A 19,267-nucleotide genomic window follows, 5' to 3' on the forward strand; every position below is an offset into this window, starting at 1 on the left:
ATATAAAGGCCCCAGGAGTCCTGCCCCTCTCGCACAACCAATGAAGGACTCGAGGTCGCTATCCCAACCCCGCCCGAAGGCGCCGCACTCACCCTGGCTAACATCACGGAGACCCCACTGCCCCAGAGCGCAAAGCAGCCTCTCCGCCGCCATCGCTTCTGCCGCCTTAGTAGAAGCGAATCCAGCCTCAACCCCGCCGCTGCCTTCAAACCGTCCAATCACCGCCTGCCCTCCCCGTTAGCCAATCACCGCCGCCCCGAGACGCGAGGGAGTGGAGTGGGCGCTGTCCTCTCGCACTGCGCCGGCGCGCCAAGGGCCGCGGGCCCCGCCTCCGCGCGCGCCTCGGAAGGAGGAGGACGGCGCATGCGTCCCGTGAGCGCGCTGGGGTGGAGGGACGGAGAGGCGGGCCTTCCCCTCACCTGCTCCCCCTCCTCCCCTTTGCCCAGGAACGGGAAGGGCGCGTGCGCAGTACGAGGCCCGAGGTCCGGGACGCGGCGCGAGCTCCGCAGCCAGCAGCGAGCGCAGCCCTGGCGAAGGCGGGGAAGAGGCAGCGCATCATCGGAGCGGCGGCGGCTGTCATCCTTCTTCCCTTATTTTTTTTATTTTTTTGCAAAGGCCCGGCTGTGCAGTGAATGCTCCGGTGCTGCGTTGCCTTTCGCTGCACGGCATTGCTCTCCGGAGCCTCGGGCCTTCCTGCAGCAACCTCCCTCCGCCACCTTTTCCTTTCCTCCCAGGGAGCAACGCCCCCATCGATTTTCCAACCCATTCCACGTCATTTATTTATTTATTCATTTATTTATTTATAGTTATTATTTGAAACCCCCAGCGAAGTGGCCCCCTGGATTGCACACGCCTACCCCCTCCGCCCCCCCCCCAAGCAGCAGAGTCCTCCGTGCATGCTTCTTCCCATTCCCTGCCGAAGCTGCTGGACCTTTCCCCGTTACCACCAACCATGTCCCCCACGGCTTGCAACGTTGCATTCCGTCTCCAGCTGTGAACGCCCCTTCCCGCTCCTCCTCCTTGCACGCCCACCTTCCTTGCATTGGCGCCCGAAGGTGAAGGAGCAGCGCCCCCAACCTGGGGCTGCATTGATCCCTGCCAGTTCTTGGGTCTAGCCTTTCCACGCCTTCGGAGCTGTAGCTTGCAGAGCATCAGTTATCATTCTTCTTATTGGGTCCATACAGCACCTGCCTACCCCCCCCTTCCTTCCATCACCCCAGTTTCCTTACCCCACCAAATAGACCTCCTTTTGCTCTGAGCCCTTTTGCCCAACAGAGCCTTAGTCCTGCCCCAGCGCACCCAGGTTTCCTTATGCACCAGGATCCTGTGGTTTCCTTTTCTTACTTTGGTAACTGTTTTTTAGCCAGACAAGCCAAGATTGCATCTTGGACTTGCAAGGCTGCTCCTCCTTCGCAGCATCGGTGAAAGCTCCCGCTTGGAGAGCAAGGCGTGCAAAGCCACCCCAAGGTGCTGCTTGCCCTGTTCTGTGCTGCTCGGCACCGCCTTAGCCCTCTGAGGTGCTGCATCCCTTCCCCTACGTCGCCATGAGCTTCTTTGGGTTTGGACAGAGTGCGGATCTGGAATTGGTCCTGAGCGATGCAGAGAGCAGGCGCCGGGCAGAGCATAAGACCGAGGAGGGCAAGAAGGAGAAATATTTCCTCTTCTATGATGGTGAGACGGTTTCGGGGAGGGTCATCCTCACCCTCAAGCATCCAAACAAACGGCTGGAGCACCAGGGCATCAAGGTGGAGTTCATTGGGCAGATCGGTAAGTTCGGTCGGTACTTGATATCCATGGTGGCAAAACTAAACCTCCATCAGTTGGTGCAGTTGTCACACCATACATTTAAAGCACTATGATACCAAAATAGTCACCACCCCAGTAGAATTCTGGGAACTGTAGTTTAAGGATACAGAGAGTTGTTAGGAGACCTCACAGATCTACTGTTCTCAAGAGTCCCTTGGGAAGAAGGACTGGCGGGAAACCACTCTGGGAGTTGTACCTCTGTGAGTGGGATAGGGGGCCCTCCAACGGCTCTCAGCACCCTTAACAAACTACAGCTCCCAGCATTCTTTGGGGGAAGCCATGCTATTCAGAGTGGTGTCATAGGCGTTTAAATATATGGTCAGATTGTGGCCTTGGACTCTGGATTTATTGGTCTTCGGGTAGGGCGGGCAGGAAGAGTGGCTTTTTAGATAGCAATGAGCCTCCACAGTCAAAAGCAGAGATGCTTCTAAATACCAGTTGCTGAAAGCCTCAGAAAGGGAGAGTGCTGTTGTGCTGAAATTCTGCTTGCAGGATGTTCCACAGACATCTACTTGGCTGCTGTGAGAACAGGATGCTGGACTAGATGGGTCATTGGCCTGATCCAGCAGGCTCTTTTTATGTTCTTATGTAGTCACGTCTTGAACATGTGGATATCTGCCCCTGACTCTGACAGCAGGGTATGTAAAAGGCTCAGGGTCTGGGTTGGTAAAATCAATTTGCTAGGGGTAGTTTATATGCATAGATGCAGATAGATGTCACAAAAGGCAATCTAACGTAATTCCCCATTCAGATAACCCCAGATAAATTCTTCAATTAATGTGCACGCACACACCTGCAGATCACCCCAAACCAACTCCATTTCTAGTCATCTGCCCCCAGTTAATTTTCCCAACGGGTTCTGCTCCAAATCAGTTTAGTTCTAGTTCAGTCGCCCCTATTCATTATCCACCCTGTATCACCTTCACATAAAGTTATCTTCATTTAGCCACCAGATTTAATATTCTACCTAGTACAGGCAACTCCCTGCATGTGTCAATTGGACTTGCCTTTAATGGTCCCCGCCTACAATTCAAATCAATTTCCTCTGAATGTGTTATTTAGAAATCCACTGGGCTGTTGAAAAAGATTTGTGTAAGATTTGTGTAGGATAGGGCTATCTGTGGCAACTAGCCATAACGACTGTGTTGTACCTCCACTGTAAGAGGCAGTATCCTCTGAATATTAGTTGGTGGGAATCATGTTCTTGCATTCAGGTCCTGCTTCTGGGCTTCCCATAGGCATCCAGTGGGCCATTGGCCTGATCCCATAAGGCACTCTTTGTGCTCTTCTGAGTCAGTATACCTCTTGCTAAGAAGAGTGGGCTGATTTTCATGCTGGATAGGTCTACATAAAGCTATTAGGCAAGATGGATGAATAGAAGCTCTATGTATCAAAGCAGTATACCCCTTGGTATAAAGGAGAGAGAGAGAGAGAGACAGAGACAGAGAGAGAGACAGAGAGAGAGAGAGAGAGAGGCCTAGTGAACAGAACCTCACAGACTTAACTAGCATATATATCTCTTTATACCATATGCTGAAGGAGAATAATAGTTCGGAAAGGGAACTGTTCTGATAGATTGACTGTGCAGGCTTTGGGTTCTTAAGATGTGCTGATAATAGGCACATCTCCTTGTCAAATTCAGCTCCACCATGTTGCAAGCAAGCGAAGGTGTATCTGAATTGCCAAGGGAGTCCCCTCCCATTTTTCTTATTGCTACTTTTGAGCACAGCCATTGATTTAGCCTAGTTGGAGGGTGAGGAACCTGTGGCCCTCCAGATGTTGCTGGGCTACAACTCCCCATCATCCCTGGCCATTTCCCATGCTGGCCGGAGCTGATAGGAATGAGAGTCCAACAACTCTTGGAGTTCCCTAATCTTTGACTTAGTGCTGCCTTGTCCCAACCTGGAAAAGCTGTGCTCTCTGTGGTTTGCAATCCTTCCAGTGGTGTTGACCAAGATAGATGGGGAGGGTAGCAGGCAGGGGCACGTGGACAATATCCATCCATGGTGTTGATTTCCAGCATCTGTTTCTTACATTGTACTGTCTCTTTAAAAAGAGAGACAATAAAAAGAGAGACAAAGAGAAAGTTGGTGTTTCTGGCTGCTGTGACTCACAGCCATTGACAGCCCTCAGGTGGGAGCCTAAGAAGCAGCCTTGTGCTGAGTCAGGCCACTGGGTCCATCTGACTCAGCTGACGGTGGCCCTCCAGGGTTACAGGCAGGGGTCTCTCCTGGTCCCATCCCCACCTGGAGATTGAACCGGGGACCTTCTGCTTGCAAGGTAGATGCTTTACCCCTGAGCCATGGCCCTCTAACGAATCTAGCCATTGGGTCTGTTCCTGACTTGTATTGTCTGCTCCAGTAGGTTACTGCTTTTCCTGCATCCCAGGCAAAGTCCTTCCTGTCCCATAGCAGGCAGTGATGGCCACCAACCTGGATGGCTTTGAAAGAGGATTAGACAGATTAATGGAGTAAAAGGCTATCGGCAGCTGCTAGCCAGGATGGCTGTATTCTGCCTCCGTTGTCAGAGACATAATGCCTCTGAAAACCAGTTGCTGAGAATTGCATGTGGGCAGAGTACTGTTGCACTCAACGCCCAGCTTTCAGGCTTCCCACGGACGTCTGATTAGCCACTGTGAAGGCAGTATGGTGGACTAGAGGAGCTATGGGCTGTTTCAGCAGGTTGGTCTTACATTCCTGCTGCTTGCTCCTTTTAACTGAAGATGCCAGGATTCAGCCTAGGACCTTATTGGGTGTGCCAGGCAAATGTTTTATGGCTGAGCTACAGCTTGCTTTGATTTTTTTGTTCTTGCCAGCAGTGAACTCGATGTTTTCTTCTGAGAATACTGATGTTTGCCTCCGCCAATAATGGTAGAAAAGGTTACCTGATAATCATTTACAGTGGTGCCTCGCTTAACGAATGCCCTGCTTAATGAAATTTCCGCTTAACGAAAGGATTTTTCGAGCGGAGCTTGCCTCGCTAGACGAATGCGTTTTACGAAAAATTCGTCTAGCAAATCCCGGTTTCCCATAGGAATGCATTGAAATTCAATTAATGCGTTCCTATGGGCAAAAAAAAGGTCGAAAAAATTTCAGTGCATTCCTATGGGATTCGCTAGACGAATTTTTCGCTATAAGAAAAGACCCGTGGAACGAATTAATTTCGTCTAGCGAGGCATCACTGTATTTGTGCCACTGCTGATCAATGGGTGGATGCAAGCTGCCTGTCTGAATACCAGTCATTGGGGAGCAACAGCGGCAGAGGTCTCTTGCACTCATGGGTTCACAAACTGTATAAGCGTGATGATAGGTGGGCAGAACAAGTTACACTTAAAATGAGCATGCATGCAAATATAAGTAGTAGCCAGTGTTTTATGACAATGCCAACTGTTAACAACAATCTCTTTAGGCACCTTAAGTTATTATTAGTACAGTAGTGTGGTAAATTCAGAAGTGCAGGGTTCCTTCGTGATAGTCACACACACCCCTGGAAACCGCTGCCCCTGAATCTAGGCTCCCTCGAAAATGTTAGTCGCAGTTAATCTGCTTTTTCTTATCCCTTATTTTCCTATCTGGGATTTGATCGCCTGCCCACGCATCCATTGCCCTTCAGGTTGTTGCTCATGTTACCCTTTCATACAGTGCTATTCCAGCAAGTTCCAGCTGAGAAAAAGCCCTGCTCTACCTCTCTTTTAAATCAGAACCAGTGAAGGCGGTGAAGGTCCTGTGTGAGTGCTTGGAGGCGGTTGGAGGATGGATGGCGGCTAACAGATTGAGATTGAATCCTGACAAGACAGAAGTACTGTTTGTGGGGGACAGGAGGCGGGCGGGTGTGGAGGACTCCCTGGTCCTGAATGGGGTAACTGCCCCTGAAAGACCAGGTGCGCAGCCTGGGAGTCATTTTAGACTCACAGCTGTCCATGGAGGCACAGGTCAACTCCGTGTCCAGGGCAGCTGTTTATCAGCTCCATCTGGTACGCAGGCTGAGTCCCTACCTGCCCACTGACTGTCTCTCCAGAGTGGTGCATGCTCTAGTTATCTCTCGCTTGGACTACTGCAATGCGCTCTACGTGGGGCTACCTTTGAAGGTGACCCGGAAACTACAACTAATCCAGAATGCGGCAGCTAGACTGGTGACTGGGAGCGGCCGCCGAGATCACATAACACCGGTCCTAAAAGACCTACATTGGCTCCCAGTACGTTTCCGAGCACAATTCAAAGTGTTGGTGTTGACCTTTAAAGCCCTAAACGGCCTCGGTCCGGTATACCTGAAGGAGCGTCTCCACCCCCATCGTTCTGCCCGGACACTGAGGTCCAGCTCCGAGGGCCTTCTGGCGGTTCCCTCATTACGAGAAGCCAAGTTACAGGGAACCAGGCAGAGGGCCTTCTCGGTAGTGGCACCCACCCTGTGGAATGCCCTCCCACTAGAGGTCAAAGAGAACAATTACCAGACCTTTAGAAGGCATCTCAAGGCAGCCCTGTTTAGGGAAGCTTTTAATGTTTGATGGATTTCTGTATTTTAGAATTTCTGTTTTTTTTTTGGAAGCCGCCCAGAGTGGCTGGGGGAACCCGGCCAGATGGGCGGGGTATAAATAATAAATTATTATTATTATTATTATTATGAACCCACATGATTCTTTACCAGCACAACTCAGGCTCCTAACAATGTTGACCTGGAAATGGCCACAGGCATTACATTTGATTGTGAGGCAAGTGTCGAGAAAGTGTATACCCTGGGCCCACCTCCTTGCCAGTGCAAGGGAACCCAAACTTAATACATGTACTTGGCATAGACATTCTTAACGTTGCACTCTGTGGGCAACACTTGAATCACAAAATCTGTGCATGCAGGAAAAATAAACGAGAATCCCAAATATCAGGGAACATTTGGAACACCAAACTGGCATGTTGAAGAGACAGGGGTTGGCTGTGGTTGTGTGAAGGATCCGCCGCGTGCTCAGTGTCCCCCCAGCCCCTTCTCCCCTCCCTTTGCAGTCTCCAAAACTGATATAAGTGGATGGAGTAGCAAATTGGGGTTGATTTCTGGCAAACTCATTCGGCTTTGTGAATTCGTTGTTGGCTGGCTCCTTTGCCCGGCGCTTTCCAGATTACATGAAATGTTGTTACTAACAGTAAATGCTTACGTGGCCAGGATTCTGTACCTGCTATCGGTTCTCTGTGTGTGGTGCATCCACACCTCCTAGTCGTTTTTGCAGTCTGAGAAGCCGGATGACATCCCAAGTGCCTATTTATTACGTTGGAGGAAAAAAAATTCCTGGCTTTCTATTTTGATTCCCTTGTTCCATGTGGTCAGCTCTGACTGTTCCCTGAGCCAGAGCTTGTGGGAAGAACCTCCCACCTTTCCCAGCTATACTCTGTCAACCTGTTTTTTCCTGCCTCTGCTTATCAGAAGGAACTTGGATGCCAGAAGACCTCAGTTCAATTCTAATTTCTCCTTCCAGGTGTGGTATCTAGGCATATTAATGGCGTGGCAGGAGCAACACTTAATATGGCAGGGAGGGTGGCTGTTTGAGGAAGGACTGCAGGTCAGAGCTCATGCTTTGCAAGCAAAAGGTCCCAGGTTCAATCTCCAATAACTCAAGGAAGGAAGGAAGAAGGGGGAGAGACAGACAGACAGACAGACAGACAGACAGACAAGGAGATAATGCTGTTTACCTGCTGGATACACTCACTGCCAACCAGTACTGATCTGGGGTGAGAAAAAGTCTGACCTGGCTTAACACAGTTTCCTGTTAATCTATCCTTACCTTTTTACAAGGCACATGATTGGTACCTGCTTTTTCAGATCCAGTTACTGTTTAGTCCATGGGTAGGCAAACTAAGGCCCGGGGGTCGGATCCGGCCCAATCGCCTTCTAAATCTGGCCCGCAGGCGGTCCAGGAATCAGCATGTTTTTACAAGAGTAGAATGTGTCCTTTTATTTAAAATGCATCTCTGGGTTATTTGTGGGGCCTGCCTGGTGTTTTTACATGAGTAGAATGTGTGCTTTTATTTAAAACGCATCTCTGGGTTATTTGTGGGGCATAGGAATTCGTTCATTATTATTTTTTGAAAATATAGTCTGTCCGCCCCCCCCCCCCAAATAAGGTCTGAGGAACAGTGGACCGGCCCCCTGCTGAAAAGGTTTGCTGACCCCTGGCTTTAGTCCATCATTGCTTGGTCCTTCAGCAGGAGCTGACAAATCTGATAGGCATAGGATTGCACTGTTAGGCCGCAATCCTACACTCGCTTCCTGGGAGCACAGTGCCATTGAACTCAATGGGGTTTACTTCTGAGTTGGCATGTGTAGAATAGCCCTGTGAGTTTAGTAGAGCCGATGTCTTTGGCCTTCCAGATGTTGCCAGCAAGCATAGGGCAGGGGTGATGGGACTTGCAGTTCAGCAACAATTGGAGAGCCAGTGGTTCCCCACAAAACTTTTTTTTTAAAAAAAAAAAGATGATGTGTTAATTTTACATCCTCAGTAAACATCTGGAAAGTTTTTGCAACAGCTAAAAGTAGTTGTACTGAAACAATTTGATTAGGAAATGCAAGTTCAATCAATTGTGCCTCGTGCGGTTTAAATGTATGCAAACAATTCAGAGCATTACTTGAAAATTACTTTTATTGGAACGCTTGCAAACATTTCAAGACTTGACAACAAAATAGCATACACGTCGCCTGTTACCTCAATTTTAAGAAATAAAGTGAAGGCGCTGAAAACTGCTTAGCATTTTTACTTTCATGTGCTGGAATAGTTGTGTGCATAAATCTTAGGGAGAAGACGTTTTAAAAAGCTACTTGCAGCTTTGGATTTAGATTTGACTAGTTGCTGTATCCAATTTGACTTGTATTATAGTTATTCATCGTTCTACTAATTTTTTATGAAACAACAAGTTTCTAAAACTGGTAAGCTTTGCATAAGAAAAATACTGCATTGGAAAGTTTTCTTTAAAAATTCCATGCCAGAAGATACAATTCAGGTGTCTACCGCAGGTGAAAGCCCTAAACAATTTGGGAACCTACTGGCTTTTGGAACTGCTTTTCCCTTGTGGATCTTCCTGGACCCTAAAATAATCTGCTGATGCCCTTCTCATTTCTGAAGCACAGACAGTGGCAATAAGAGAGAGGGTCTTTTCAGTGGTGGCTCCCCATTTATGGAACACTGTTTGTATAGACTCACCTGGCACCTAATGTTTTTTCAGCACCAAGGAAATATTCTTCCAGGACTTCTAAAACAACTTTTAGAGATTATTTAAGCATCTCAGCCTCTTTTTAATGTGAAGGCTATTAGTCTTAGGGTTTGTCCTCTGTGTGATTGGGCTGGTGTTGATACTTATTTTTTCTTGCTGATTAGCTGCATCCTTTTAAATTGTTAGCTTTTTTTGCTGGTGCTTTGATATACTGTTCTTTACTGCAGGGGTGGGCTGACTTCAGGCTTCTACTTCACTTTTTACTGGAACCCCTAGATCCATCAACCAGTGCTTGGCCCAAAAAAGGCCTTGCGCTTAGAGCTAAATAAATTTGACCTCAGTAATTTATTTTGGGTACCGGAAAATAACAGAGCTCACCGTCTTCACACAAAAAATCTACCGTTCGCCCAAGCTGCTTCATTCTTTTTCTTCAGCAGCATAATTTATGGCAAGAAGGATTCGTTTTATTGCTTCTATTGTTAAACAATTGGGAGCCATAAATCCTTGATAATCTACTGCTAGTCACTCAGAGATCTACCATTTGATCCAGGGCTACCTTCTGCCTTTATGTTCCTTTCCTGTTTTCTTGCACTTCACCTGGAGGCTTCTAGAATGAGGCCACAAATAGCCTTGCTTCACCAAGAATCTTTCACTTCTAGAGCTATATTACGACCGAGGGAACCACCATGAATTCGTGTCACTTGTGAAGGACTTGGCCCGCCCTGGAGAGTTCACCCAGTCACAGACCTTTGATTTTGAATTCACACATGTGGAGAAACCGTACGAATCCTACACGGGGCAGAACGTGAAGCTGAGGTGAGCTCCATCTCCGCTCCTCCAGACTTTCCCAGTTTTCTTTGCAGCAATGTCACTAAGATGTCACCAAGAAATTGACCTCCTTCAGCCTGGTGCCTGGCAGGTGTTTTGGAATACAGCTCCCCACAGCTTCACTGGCTGGGGCGGGTGGGAGTTGGAATCCAGAACATCTGGAGCTGTCAGATTGGGGAGATCAAGGCTTCGGTTGTCTGAAATAAAGTTACTGTGGACTTATGCATGTGGGTAAACAAAAAAAAGAAATGTCTAAGTGCCTGGATTCAGAACGTGGGACTTGCACATGAAGAGTCCCAGTAGTAGAGTCTTAAACTCACAAAAATAAGCAGCAGTATAGCATTAGGAATATAGGTTGCTAAACATTTTTTATCCCATTCAGCTGCACACAGCATCTGACCTTTTTCTACCCCTCTTGCAATGAGTAAACAACACACTGTTAAGTAAGTTTAAATGCTTTACTTACAGATTCAAGGTCTCAGTCATGCATTGCTTCCCCAGACATTCTTCCTCACTGGTTCTACATCGTGGAAAAGAGAGCAGACAAAGGAGGGAATTTGACTTCCTTCCTTCCATGGTGAGGGGTCATGGCAAAGGCTTTGCCAACCCCTTCCTCCCAAGGAGAGGGGGTGACCTAGCCAAGATCTTAACTCATGAGTGCTAGCTGTATTTGTCTGCAGTCTCCCAGAGTTTGTATGTATTTTGGTATGTAGAACCAAACCAATCTTTTTTAAAAAAACTGTTTAGTCCACTGAAACCTCCAGCTATTTCCAAGTTGTCCCATTCATGCAAGGACTTCCCTTTGCACGACAGAACTGCACCCACTCCACTGTGATTTTCTCCATAGGGTTGCGGGATTGGTTAGTGTATAAGCTGCTAGGGGAGCCTTTTTGGCTGAAGGTGGTGTGTGTGTGTGTGTGTAAAAACTGCATTTTCTTCCTTTAAAGCTTTCATATCCCACCTTTCTATCCAAGGCCACTTATGGTCAGTAAGATCAAACAACTGGAAAATCTGAATAGAGTTATAAAAAACCCTAGCATCCAAAATGAAAGAAAGGTGCATTTAAGTATCTATTATAGATGCTTAATAGACATGAATCCCCAGGCTGTTGAGAGACTTGCTACCACAATGGAGTCTTTCTTTTTTGCAGATACTTCCTCCGGGCCACCGTGAGCCGCAGACTGAACGACGTGGTGAAGGAGATGGACATTGTTGTACACACGCTTAGCACGTACCCAGAACTTAATTCCTCCATCAAGATGGAGGTGGGCATTGAAGATTGCCTACATATTGAGTTTGAGTACAATAAATCCAAGTAAGTTGGGCTTCCTACTGAATGAGTTGGGTGTTTGAAGTTTGCATACAGGGATGTAGCCAAGTGACATGGGAGACGTCCCTTGGAGATTGTGACTTCGTCCTTGTGCACTTCTTCTCCCATGGATGGTCTTCTTGGTTGAGTGGCAGGCAATCCCTTAAAAGAAGTGCAGGGGAAAACCCTAGACCCTAACCACTCCTATCAACCTTGGTCATGCTCGCTGGGTGATGGGAATTGTAGCTTAGCAACATTGGGAGAGCCCAAGGTCCCCCACACTTTCCTTAAAGAATGGCAATAGCTCGGTGATAGTGTCCATGATTTGCATGCAGAAGGTCGTTCGCAGGTTCAATCCCTTGGATGTCCCGGTAGGCCTGGGAAACCTTGGAGAGCTATTGCCAATCAGTGTAGACCACCTTTGGACAACCAGTTTGTAGAGCAGCAACATCTGAAACGACAAGGGTTCCCCACATCTGTCCTTGACCTGGCTGGAACTTACGAGAGACAGACGTCCAACAGGGCTGGGCGATATCTGGTTTTCAACATTGCAATATGTCATCAGATAAATAAGGATGGAACTATGTAGAGACGAACAGTATGGCTGGTTGTTATCTGGTTTTCAACTTTGTGATATATCGCCAGCTAAGCATTGTGATACAATGTCTGAAATAAGGATGCAACTGGTTTTCAACCTCATGATGTATCACCATCTAAACACCGTGATAGGCTTTCTATTATGTCACAGTGTCTGAAATAAAGATGGAGTTATGTAGAAGCATTGGCTGGCTTCAGTTTTTCCCACATTGTGATTTTTGCATAGCACACAGACACACATCATGAGTCCCAATATATTGCCAGGGCAAAACTTATGAAACCAATAGCATAATATGGACTTGAAACCGGTTTTGGACGATATATCACCTGCCCCTAGAGTCCCAACATCTGGGGGGACCAGTCGTTCTATTTTGTTGTTTAAAGGTTGTTACTGATTTGTTAATGCTTGTTTTGAACCACTTTGATCTGGAAAAGCTGGGTAGATTTAAAAAATAAAATGAGCAACATGCAAGCAAATAACTGTGAAAAGAGAGATTCTCTGGTCTGTTGAGTCTACTTCCCCTGTTGATTTCTGGCTCTCCCCAGGTACCATTTAAAAGACGTGATCGTTGGGAAGATCTACTTCCTCCTTGTGCGGATCAAGATCAAGCACATGGAGATCGACATCATCAAGAGGGAGACTACGGGGACTGGCCCTAATGTTTACCATGAAAACGATACAATAGCTAAATATGAGATCATGGATGGGGCACCTGTTAGAGGTAAGGAGGGATTCCTTGGAAGGATGCCCTAAGGCAGCCAACCCCCCCCCCCCCCACGGTGGCTTCCGGATATTTTGGGCTACAGCTCCCAGCCAGCATAGCCAATGGTGAGGAATGACGGCAGTTGTAGTCCCAGCAACATTTGTTAGTGCATCATCCCTGTACTCAAGGTCATTCTTAGCTGGGGGTTTCAGGTGGTTAACCTGGCATCTCATGCTAAAAAAGGCATGAGTTATACCACCGCGCTGCAGCCCCTCTCTACAACACTCCTTTAAATTCCTCTCCCCCACCCACTTTTTTTGCACATTTATTTACTCAAAGCATCTCAAGAGAACAAAAATTTAGCATTAAAACTGTGCTATAAGAGCATATCAAAACGGGGATTCGGGGAATTTGTACAGATCAAAACAAGGGTAGCGCCCTCTCAATTTCACGCTTTGGCCTTGGTAGTTGAACACGGACTGGAACTCTGGTCTCCTTGCTCCAGACCCAACACCAGGCATGGCTTCCAGATATTCCTGGATACAGTTCCTGTCATCGCTCACCATTGGCCCCGCTGGCTGGGGCTGATGGGCGTTGTAGTCCAGCAAGGCCTCAAAGGCTGCGGGTGCTGTATCCCTGCCCAGAGCACCTATTCGTGGCGCCATTGCTCTTGCTCCAGTGGAAACACGAAAACAAAACCAGTAGGAAGTTCTGTTCATCTTACGCTTTGCTGTTATGTGTTCCAGCTTGGAAAATTTGTTTTGCTTTTTTTTTGGCCTCCTTTGCAGGGGAGTCCATTCCCATCAGGCTCTTCCTCGCTGGCTACGAACTGACGCCGACCATGAGGGACATCAATAAGAAGTTCTCGGTGCGCTACTATCTCAACCTCGTGCTGATTGACGAGGAGGAGCGGCGCTATTTTAAACAGCAGGTGAGGTGGCGTGGGGCCTTACCGAGACAGCTGCCTGAGGTCCCCAGTGGGCAGGCCTGCTATGGGAAGTTTGACGCAGACACTGGGGCCATTGTCCCCCCTTTGCTGTATAGTTAGGAGATGAATAATAATAATAATAATTATTATTATTATTATTATTTATACCCCGCCCATCTGGCCGGGTTCCCCCAGCCACTCTGGGCGGCTTCCAACAAAACATTAAAATACAGAAATCAAACATTAAAAGCTTCCCTAAACAGGGCTTCCTTGAGATGCCTTCTAAAGGTCTGGTAATTGTTGTTCTCTTTGACCTCTGGTAGGAGGGCATTCCACAGGGTGGGTGCCACTACCGAGAAGGCCCTCTGCCTGGTTCCCTGTAAGTTGGCTTCTCGTAGCGAGGGAACCGCCAGAAGACCCTCGGTGCTGGACCTCAGTGTCCGGGCAGAACGATGGGGGTGGAGACGCTCCGGTAACCCTACAGATGTTTCCGGATTGCAACTTATCAATCCCTGACCTTCGGCCATGCTGGTGGGGGCTGATGGGAGTTCATGAATTCTCCAGCCCCGGTTTAGGCCAAGGACTCAGTCTTTCTCTCTCTCACCCCCCGCTGCAGTGACACCTTTTGTGATACTGTTACCTGGATCCTAAGGGTGTCTTGTGCACAGGCAGCGCCCATTTTAGGCGCATCCAATATGCGTGCGATAGCGCACATGTGCATCATGCTAAAGTAACTTGAAAATGTCACCAAAAGGGGTGGAATGGGATGTTTGCAGGCTTTTTCGATGGCGTTTCAAATATGCACAGTTTCACTTAAACACATGGTGCCATTGCCTGTATTTCAGGGGGAAATGGAAGGGATGTAGCTCAGCGGCAGACTATGTACTTGGCATGTGGAAGGTGCCAGGTTCAATCTCCCATAGGGCTGGGAATGCCCCCTGCTTGTACTCCTGGAGAGTTGCTACCTGTCACCAGGGACAATACTCAGGCCCCATCTTCACCATGCAGTTAAAATGATATCAGAGCTCTTTAGATTTTCGTGGTTGCTCTCCTCCCCACTTGCCAGAATCCTCAGAACTGTAGCTTAGGGTGCTAAGTTGTTAGGAGAGACCCCTCTCCCCATCACTGAGCTATAATTCTCAAGAGTGGTTTGACTTTATTATTAATTTATTTATATCCTGCCTTTTCCCCAGACCGGGGGTGGGGGGGGATCCAGGCAGCTTACAAAGATTAAAGGAACCCAGATAAAATGCAGAAGGCTGAAAACATATAGCATGTAATAGCTAAAAAGTAATTAAACTATAATAAAATAAAAACAGATCTATTAAAGTACAGATAGGAAAAATAGCACAGCACTATTTGAAAGTCCTTTCCTTAACAAAACAGCTCCCAGAAGCCTGCCCAAATTAAACAGTGTTCACCTGTCAGCAGAAGGACAACAAGGAGGGAGCCAGTAGGACTTCTCTAGGAAGGGAATTCAATTCCTCTTCCCAGGGGACTCTGGGAATTGTGGCCCTCTGAGAAGAAGAGGGGCCTTCTAACAACTCTTGGCACCCTGAACAAACTGCAGTTCTAGATGGAACTTTTGGCCTGATGTGTAGCACATACCGGGGTACCAACAGATTAATAATGCAGTCCCGTCTCTCCTTTTGCGGGAGCAGGAGGTGGTGTTATGGCGCAAAGGCGACATTGTGAGAAAGAGCATGTCCCACCAAGCTGCCATTGCCTCTCAGCGGTTTGAAGGCACGTCCTCCCAGACGGAGAGCAGAACGCCCAGCCAGCCTTCAGAGAACAACGGCCGGCAGTGAAGGGGTTGCAGGATGAGGGGTTCCAAAGCGCTTCCGTGGTCAAGGCTTGAAGACGTCGACGAGGAAGGAGAACGCAGAACGGATCTTTCACCAGAGACTTGCGAACACAAATTATCTTGTCAGGTTGTGTGTGTGTGTGTTTTCTTCATTTTTCCTTGTTCCTTTCCCCCTGAGGACTAGCAACTTAACGGAATGGGGAGGGAGCCAACGGACGCGACAGCGGCAAGGTTTGCCTCCCTCTGCATTCAAATATTCCTTGGGGGTGGGGTGGGGAGCTCGATCAGTGGCTTTAGAAGGCATGATGAAGGGAAGGGTGGCTGGTGAAAAGGGTGGCTGTGTTCTGACATGATGCTAAAAGCATTGCCCCCCCCAAAAAATGTAAAGACACCCCCATCGATTTTACTGTACATTTGGTGTTTTTTATTTTATTTTAAGAGCTCTCTATTTTCTCTTCCTCAGTGGCATTATTCATATGTGTACATAAGTAGAGGCTCATTTAGCATTCAAGTGTAATAATAATAATAATTTCCCCAGCATTTCCTAAACTCCTAAAAGCTGATGGGACACTTTCTTTCCCAAATTAAAATTTGGGAGTCTCGCTTCATTCTTGCACCCAAACTGCTTTTACTTTTTAAGGTAAATCGTATATCCCTGGGTGGAGTCTGTGTTCTGAGCACAGCTCCTGCTTAGAAGGAAGCAGGCGCAGAACAGCATCTCTTGCAGACATACACAGCGGACAGCCTCTTCTGAAGGCAGGCATAGGAAGATCAGCACTGGCTGTGATTTGAATGACTGACTGGAGAGGTGGGGCTGGTAAATCGCGCAGAGAGGCGACAGGGAGCCTCTTGGGCTAGGTCGGTGCAGTGGGCTCCTGGTAGCATGGCCCTCCAATGTCATTGAATTCCAATTCCTTATCAGTCCGAGGCGGTATTGATAAGGGGCAGGATTGATGGACATTGTGGTCCAGTAACATTTGGAGGGCCAAAGGTCCCCCACAGTAACATTTGGAGGGCCACGGGTCCCCCACATGATTGTGACATGGGAATTGTTTTTTACCCTCCGTTTTTCGAGTTTCTTTCTCGAACTGGGGGAAAAACGACACTGTTTTCACCGAGCCAGATGTGTGGTTTTGAGACTTCCTTTGTTTTCAACGAAGGGAAAATTGGAGTGTGAGGAGGAAAGCTGCACTTTCGGGGCCTTAAAAAAAGAAAAGAAAAAAGGATGCAGTGAGGAAGGAAAACACACACACCCTGTTTCTGTTTTTGCCCACTTTAAAACATACCCTCCCCAATAGCATTCTCCTATTTCCCAAGCTGTCCTCATGCACTCTGTTGCTATTCCAAAAGTTGTTGGAACAGCACAGCCCATTCCCAAACTGTGTTCCGTGAGGGGGAAAACCCTAAGGACCTGGTACTTTCTGTATGTCCATTTCTTACCGCTGAGGTGACCCACACTCTTTCATATCCTAAAAGCGAACCTTCGGGGAGGTGGAATGGCAAGCTGCGTCTAGAAGTGTGTCCCTTAGGATTAGATATTTGGAAAGCCCTGATGAATTGGGCTGCTTGTTCCTAAGTGTGCTGGGCGCACCTGCTCTTGGACATCTTTCCCCATATCCTATAAAAGACCACACACACACTGCAGCCAAAGCTTCATCTCCCCACCCCCACCCCAAAAAGCCTGATGTAAGCTTAAAGTTTATCTGAACACTTCAAATGTACAGAGTTAAATAGATGTGTCTTGTTCTGTAAGCATGAGTTGGTTTTATTCGTCTTCACCATTGAGATTGACTAAGGGGAACAAACAGTCGCTTTCTTCCCTGCCAGCCCATTTTGTGATAAATATGCACTTTCTTCTGTAGAGGTGGGCGTAAGACTGAATGTCACCTCAAAATACTCAGCAATTTGTTGGTTGGGTTGCTCCCCCTTTAAAACAAACCATTTACCTGTAATTTAATATTACCTGTAATTTAATTTCTCTGATTTGCCTTCTGACTTCAGCACTTTTAGGAATGTTTCTTTTAAGCTTCTCCCCTCTTTATTTTCCTTCCGTGAATCAATGAGAACTAGAAACTTGAGCACCACAGCTGCTCCCTCAACAAAAATGAAATCTACTTGCAGTTCTAACAGATTCCTGGGACCAAGCAAATGTTTTGTTTTTAAGACACCCACACCTTCATTCGGTTTCTTAATCAGTAGGATATATCTATGCAGAGATTCCACCAGATCTCTGTAAAAGCACCAGAGGACATGACAATTGTCAGCTTTTATTTTAGAAGAGAGACACGTGGGCAGCTCGTGTGCATGCGATGGCTAAAAATGTGTAGGCTATGCCTGATGAAATTTCAGAAGGCAGAGGGGCTACTTGAATGAAATTTCTGGTGGCCTGCGTGTGTCTTTCCCTGTGACTATCAAAGTGATTAAAGTGCATTTTTTTAACAGCTTGTAAAATAAATTGCACAGAATTGTCTTAAATTTGCAAAATTGGTGTGGTGCAGGGTACGTGATTTCAGTTTTCTCAGTTGTCCTTATGCAGAACTCCCACCTTTCATAGAATTAAAGAACTGTAGAGTTGGAAGGGATACTAATGGTCATCTGAACCATGTTTGAATTGAAAACACCCCCACCTATTTGGAAAGACAGTTCTCTGAATAATCCAGCTTTTACATGAGGGATGGGGGACCTGTAACCCTCCAGATGTTTCTGGACTACAACTGCCATCATCCCTAACTCTTGACCATGCTGAGCAGGGCTTATGGGGGTTGGAGTCCCCAAGCAATGGGAACCTGTGCCTTTTCCAAATGTTGTCGGGACTCTAAATCACAACATCCTTTACTATTGGTCATGCTAGCTGGGGCTGATGGGAGCTGGAGTTCAGCAACATCTGGAGGGCCACAGCCAAGCTGGCCATTACTGGAAAGCTTTTTCTCCCAGTTGCTTTGCGACCCATGGAGGGAGAGTTCAAGGATTGTGTGTTGCTTGTGGGGGTGGGGGAAGAATACAATGCCTTCTGTAAAGTGTAGGTAGATATTGCAGTCCTGCTTGAGCATAAAGCCATATTCTCTGGCAGGCTGTATTCTGAAGAATACAACTGCAAATGTATTTTTAAACAGGGGCTGTGCCCTTACTCACTTAACCTGCCAACCTTCCTCCCCTCCCTTTACACCTCACCAAAAAAATCCCGCCTCTCCATGGCTCATCTGGGCCACCCACTGCCCAAGTATCCACCCTCTGATTCCTTCACCTTGCCTGGGCTGCTGGAATCACTACCCTCCAGTTTCCCCCCCCCCTTTTGCCTGAGCAGCTTGTCAACACTGTCATTTTCATCGCCATCTGGCTGTAGCCAAGAGAACTCTAGCGTGATGACATTCTTTCATTTTTTTATATTGCAGAGATACAGAATCTGGTACTAGCTAGTGGGACCCGTGCAAATAACAACATCTTTATGAGACAGGTCACTATTAATCCCCATTTGGACAGATTGGGAATGAAAACTATATGCCTAGGATAGCCAATTTGGTCCCCTCTGGGTGTGGCTAAACTTTTTATTTCCCGTCAACCCTAGCCAGCATGGCCAATAAGTGGATCACATGTTGGAGCAAAGATTTCAAAGCCAATTATCTTATGTCACAGAGACAGGAAACCAATGCTCTGACAGCTGTACCTAATGGGGACATTCCCCCCTTCTCAAGTTTTTTTGTTGTTGCTAATGCTTGCCATCTACTACTCTGAAGGTTTTAGAATCACACAAACACGTCGCTAGGTTGGCAGAGAACCTGTGGCTCCCCCCAGATGTTGCTGAACTACTCGTCCCATCAACATCTGGAGGACCAAAGGTTCCCTCTCCCAGAGCTTGGGAGTCCTACATTAAGTGGGGAAAGAACTGGCATCTCACATATGAAGGCCAAGGATGCTCCACCAAGAAGAAGCCAGGCTGAAACAAAACACCAAATGCGTTGGGTCCACAAAGGGGAGAGATGATACTTTGGCTCTCACCGCAAAGCAGGCTGGGTGCTCCTCCTAAGTTTACGCCACCCCTCATTCATGTGTGCAACAGTTCCTTTGCTGTGCCAGAACAGCAGTGAAACCATCTTCATAGTT

The 19,267-nt window shown here is 47.4% G+C and overlaps 2 protein-coding genes across 3 annotated transcripts in view; one reads left to right on the forward strand and one right to left on the reverse strand.

Annotated features, from left to right (window-relative positions):
- NCAPD3 (non-SMC condensin II complex subunit D3) overlaps window positions 1-170 on the reverse strand; it is a 48,005-nt gene extending 47,835 nt beyond the window's left edge. Inside the window, exon 1 of one of the 2 annotated variants that reach the window (XM_060268381.1) lies at window positions 93-170. In XM_060268381.1, coding sequence (XP_060124364.1) covers window positions 93-153 — 61 coding nt within the window. In that variant the 5' untranslated portion in view covers window positions 154-170. The remainder of the gene's footprint in view (window positions 1-92) is intronic. The other variant, XM_060268382.1, reaches the window with a different exon arrangement.
- A 285-nt stretch (window positions 171-455) lies between these two features.
- Window positions 456-19,228, forward strand: VPS26B (VPS26 retromer complex component B). Its single transcript, XM_035139208.2, has 6 exons — window positions 456-1,767; window positions 9,656-9,812; window positions 10,975-11,139; window positions 12,277-12,452; window positions 13,223-13,365; window positions 15,024-19,228. Exons 1-6 carry the CDS (start codon window positions 1,545-1,547, stop codon window positions 15,168-15,170), a joined length of 1,011 nt encoding a protein of 336 aa, XP_034995099.1. The 5' UTR covers window positions 456-1,544; the 3' UTR covers window positions 15,171-19,228.
- Window positions 19,229-19,267: the final 39 nt, after the last annotated feature.

The sequence above is a fragment of the Zootoca vivipara genome, chromosome 15, assembly GCF_963506605.1.
Source record: "Zootoca vivipara chromosome 15, rZooViv1.1, whole genome shotgun sequence".
Lineage (NCBI taxonomy): Eukaryota > Metazoa > Chordata > Lepidosauria > Squamata > Lacertidae > Zootoca > Zootoca vivipara.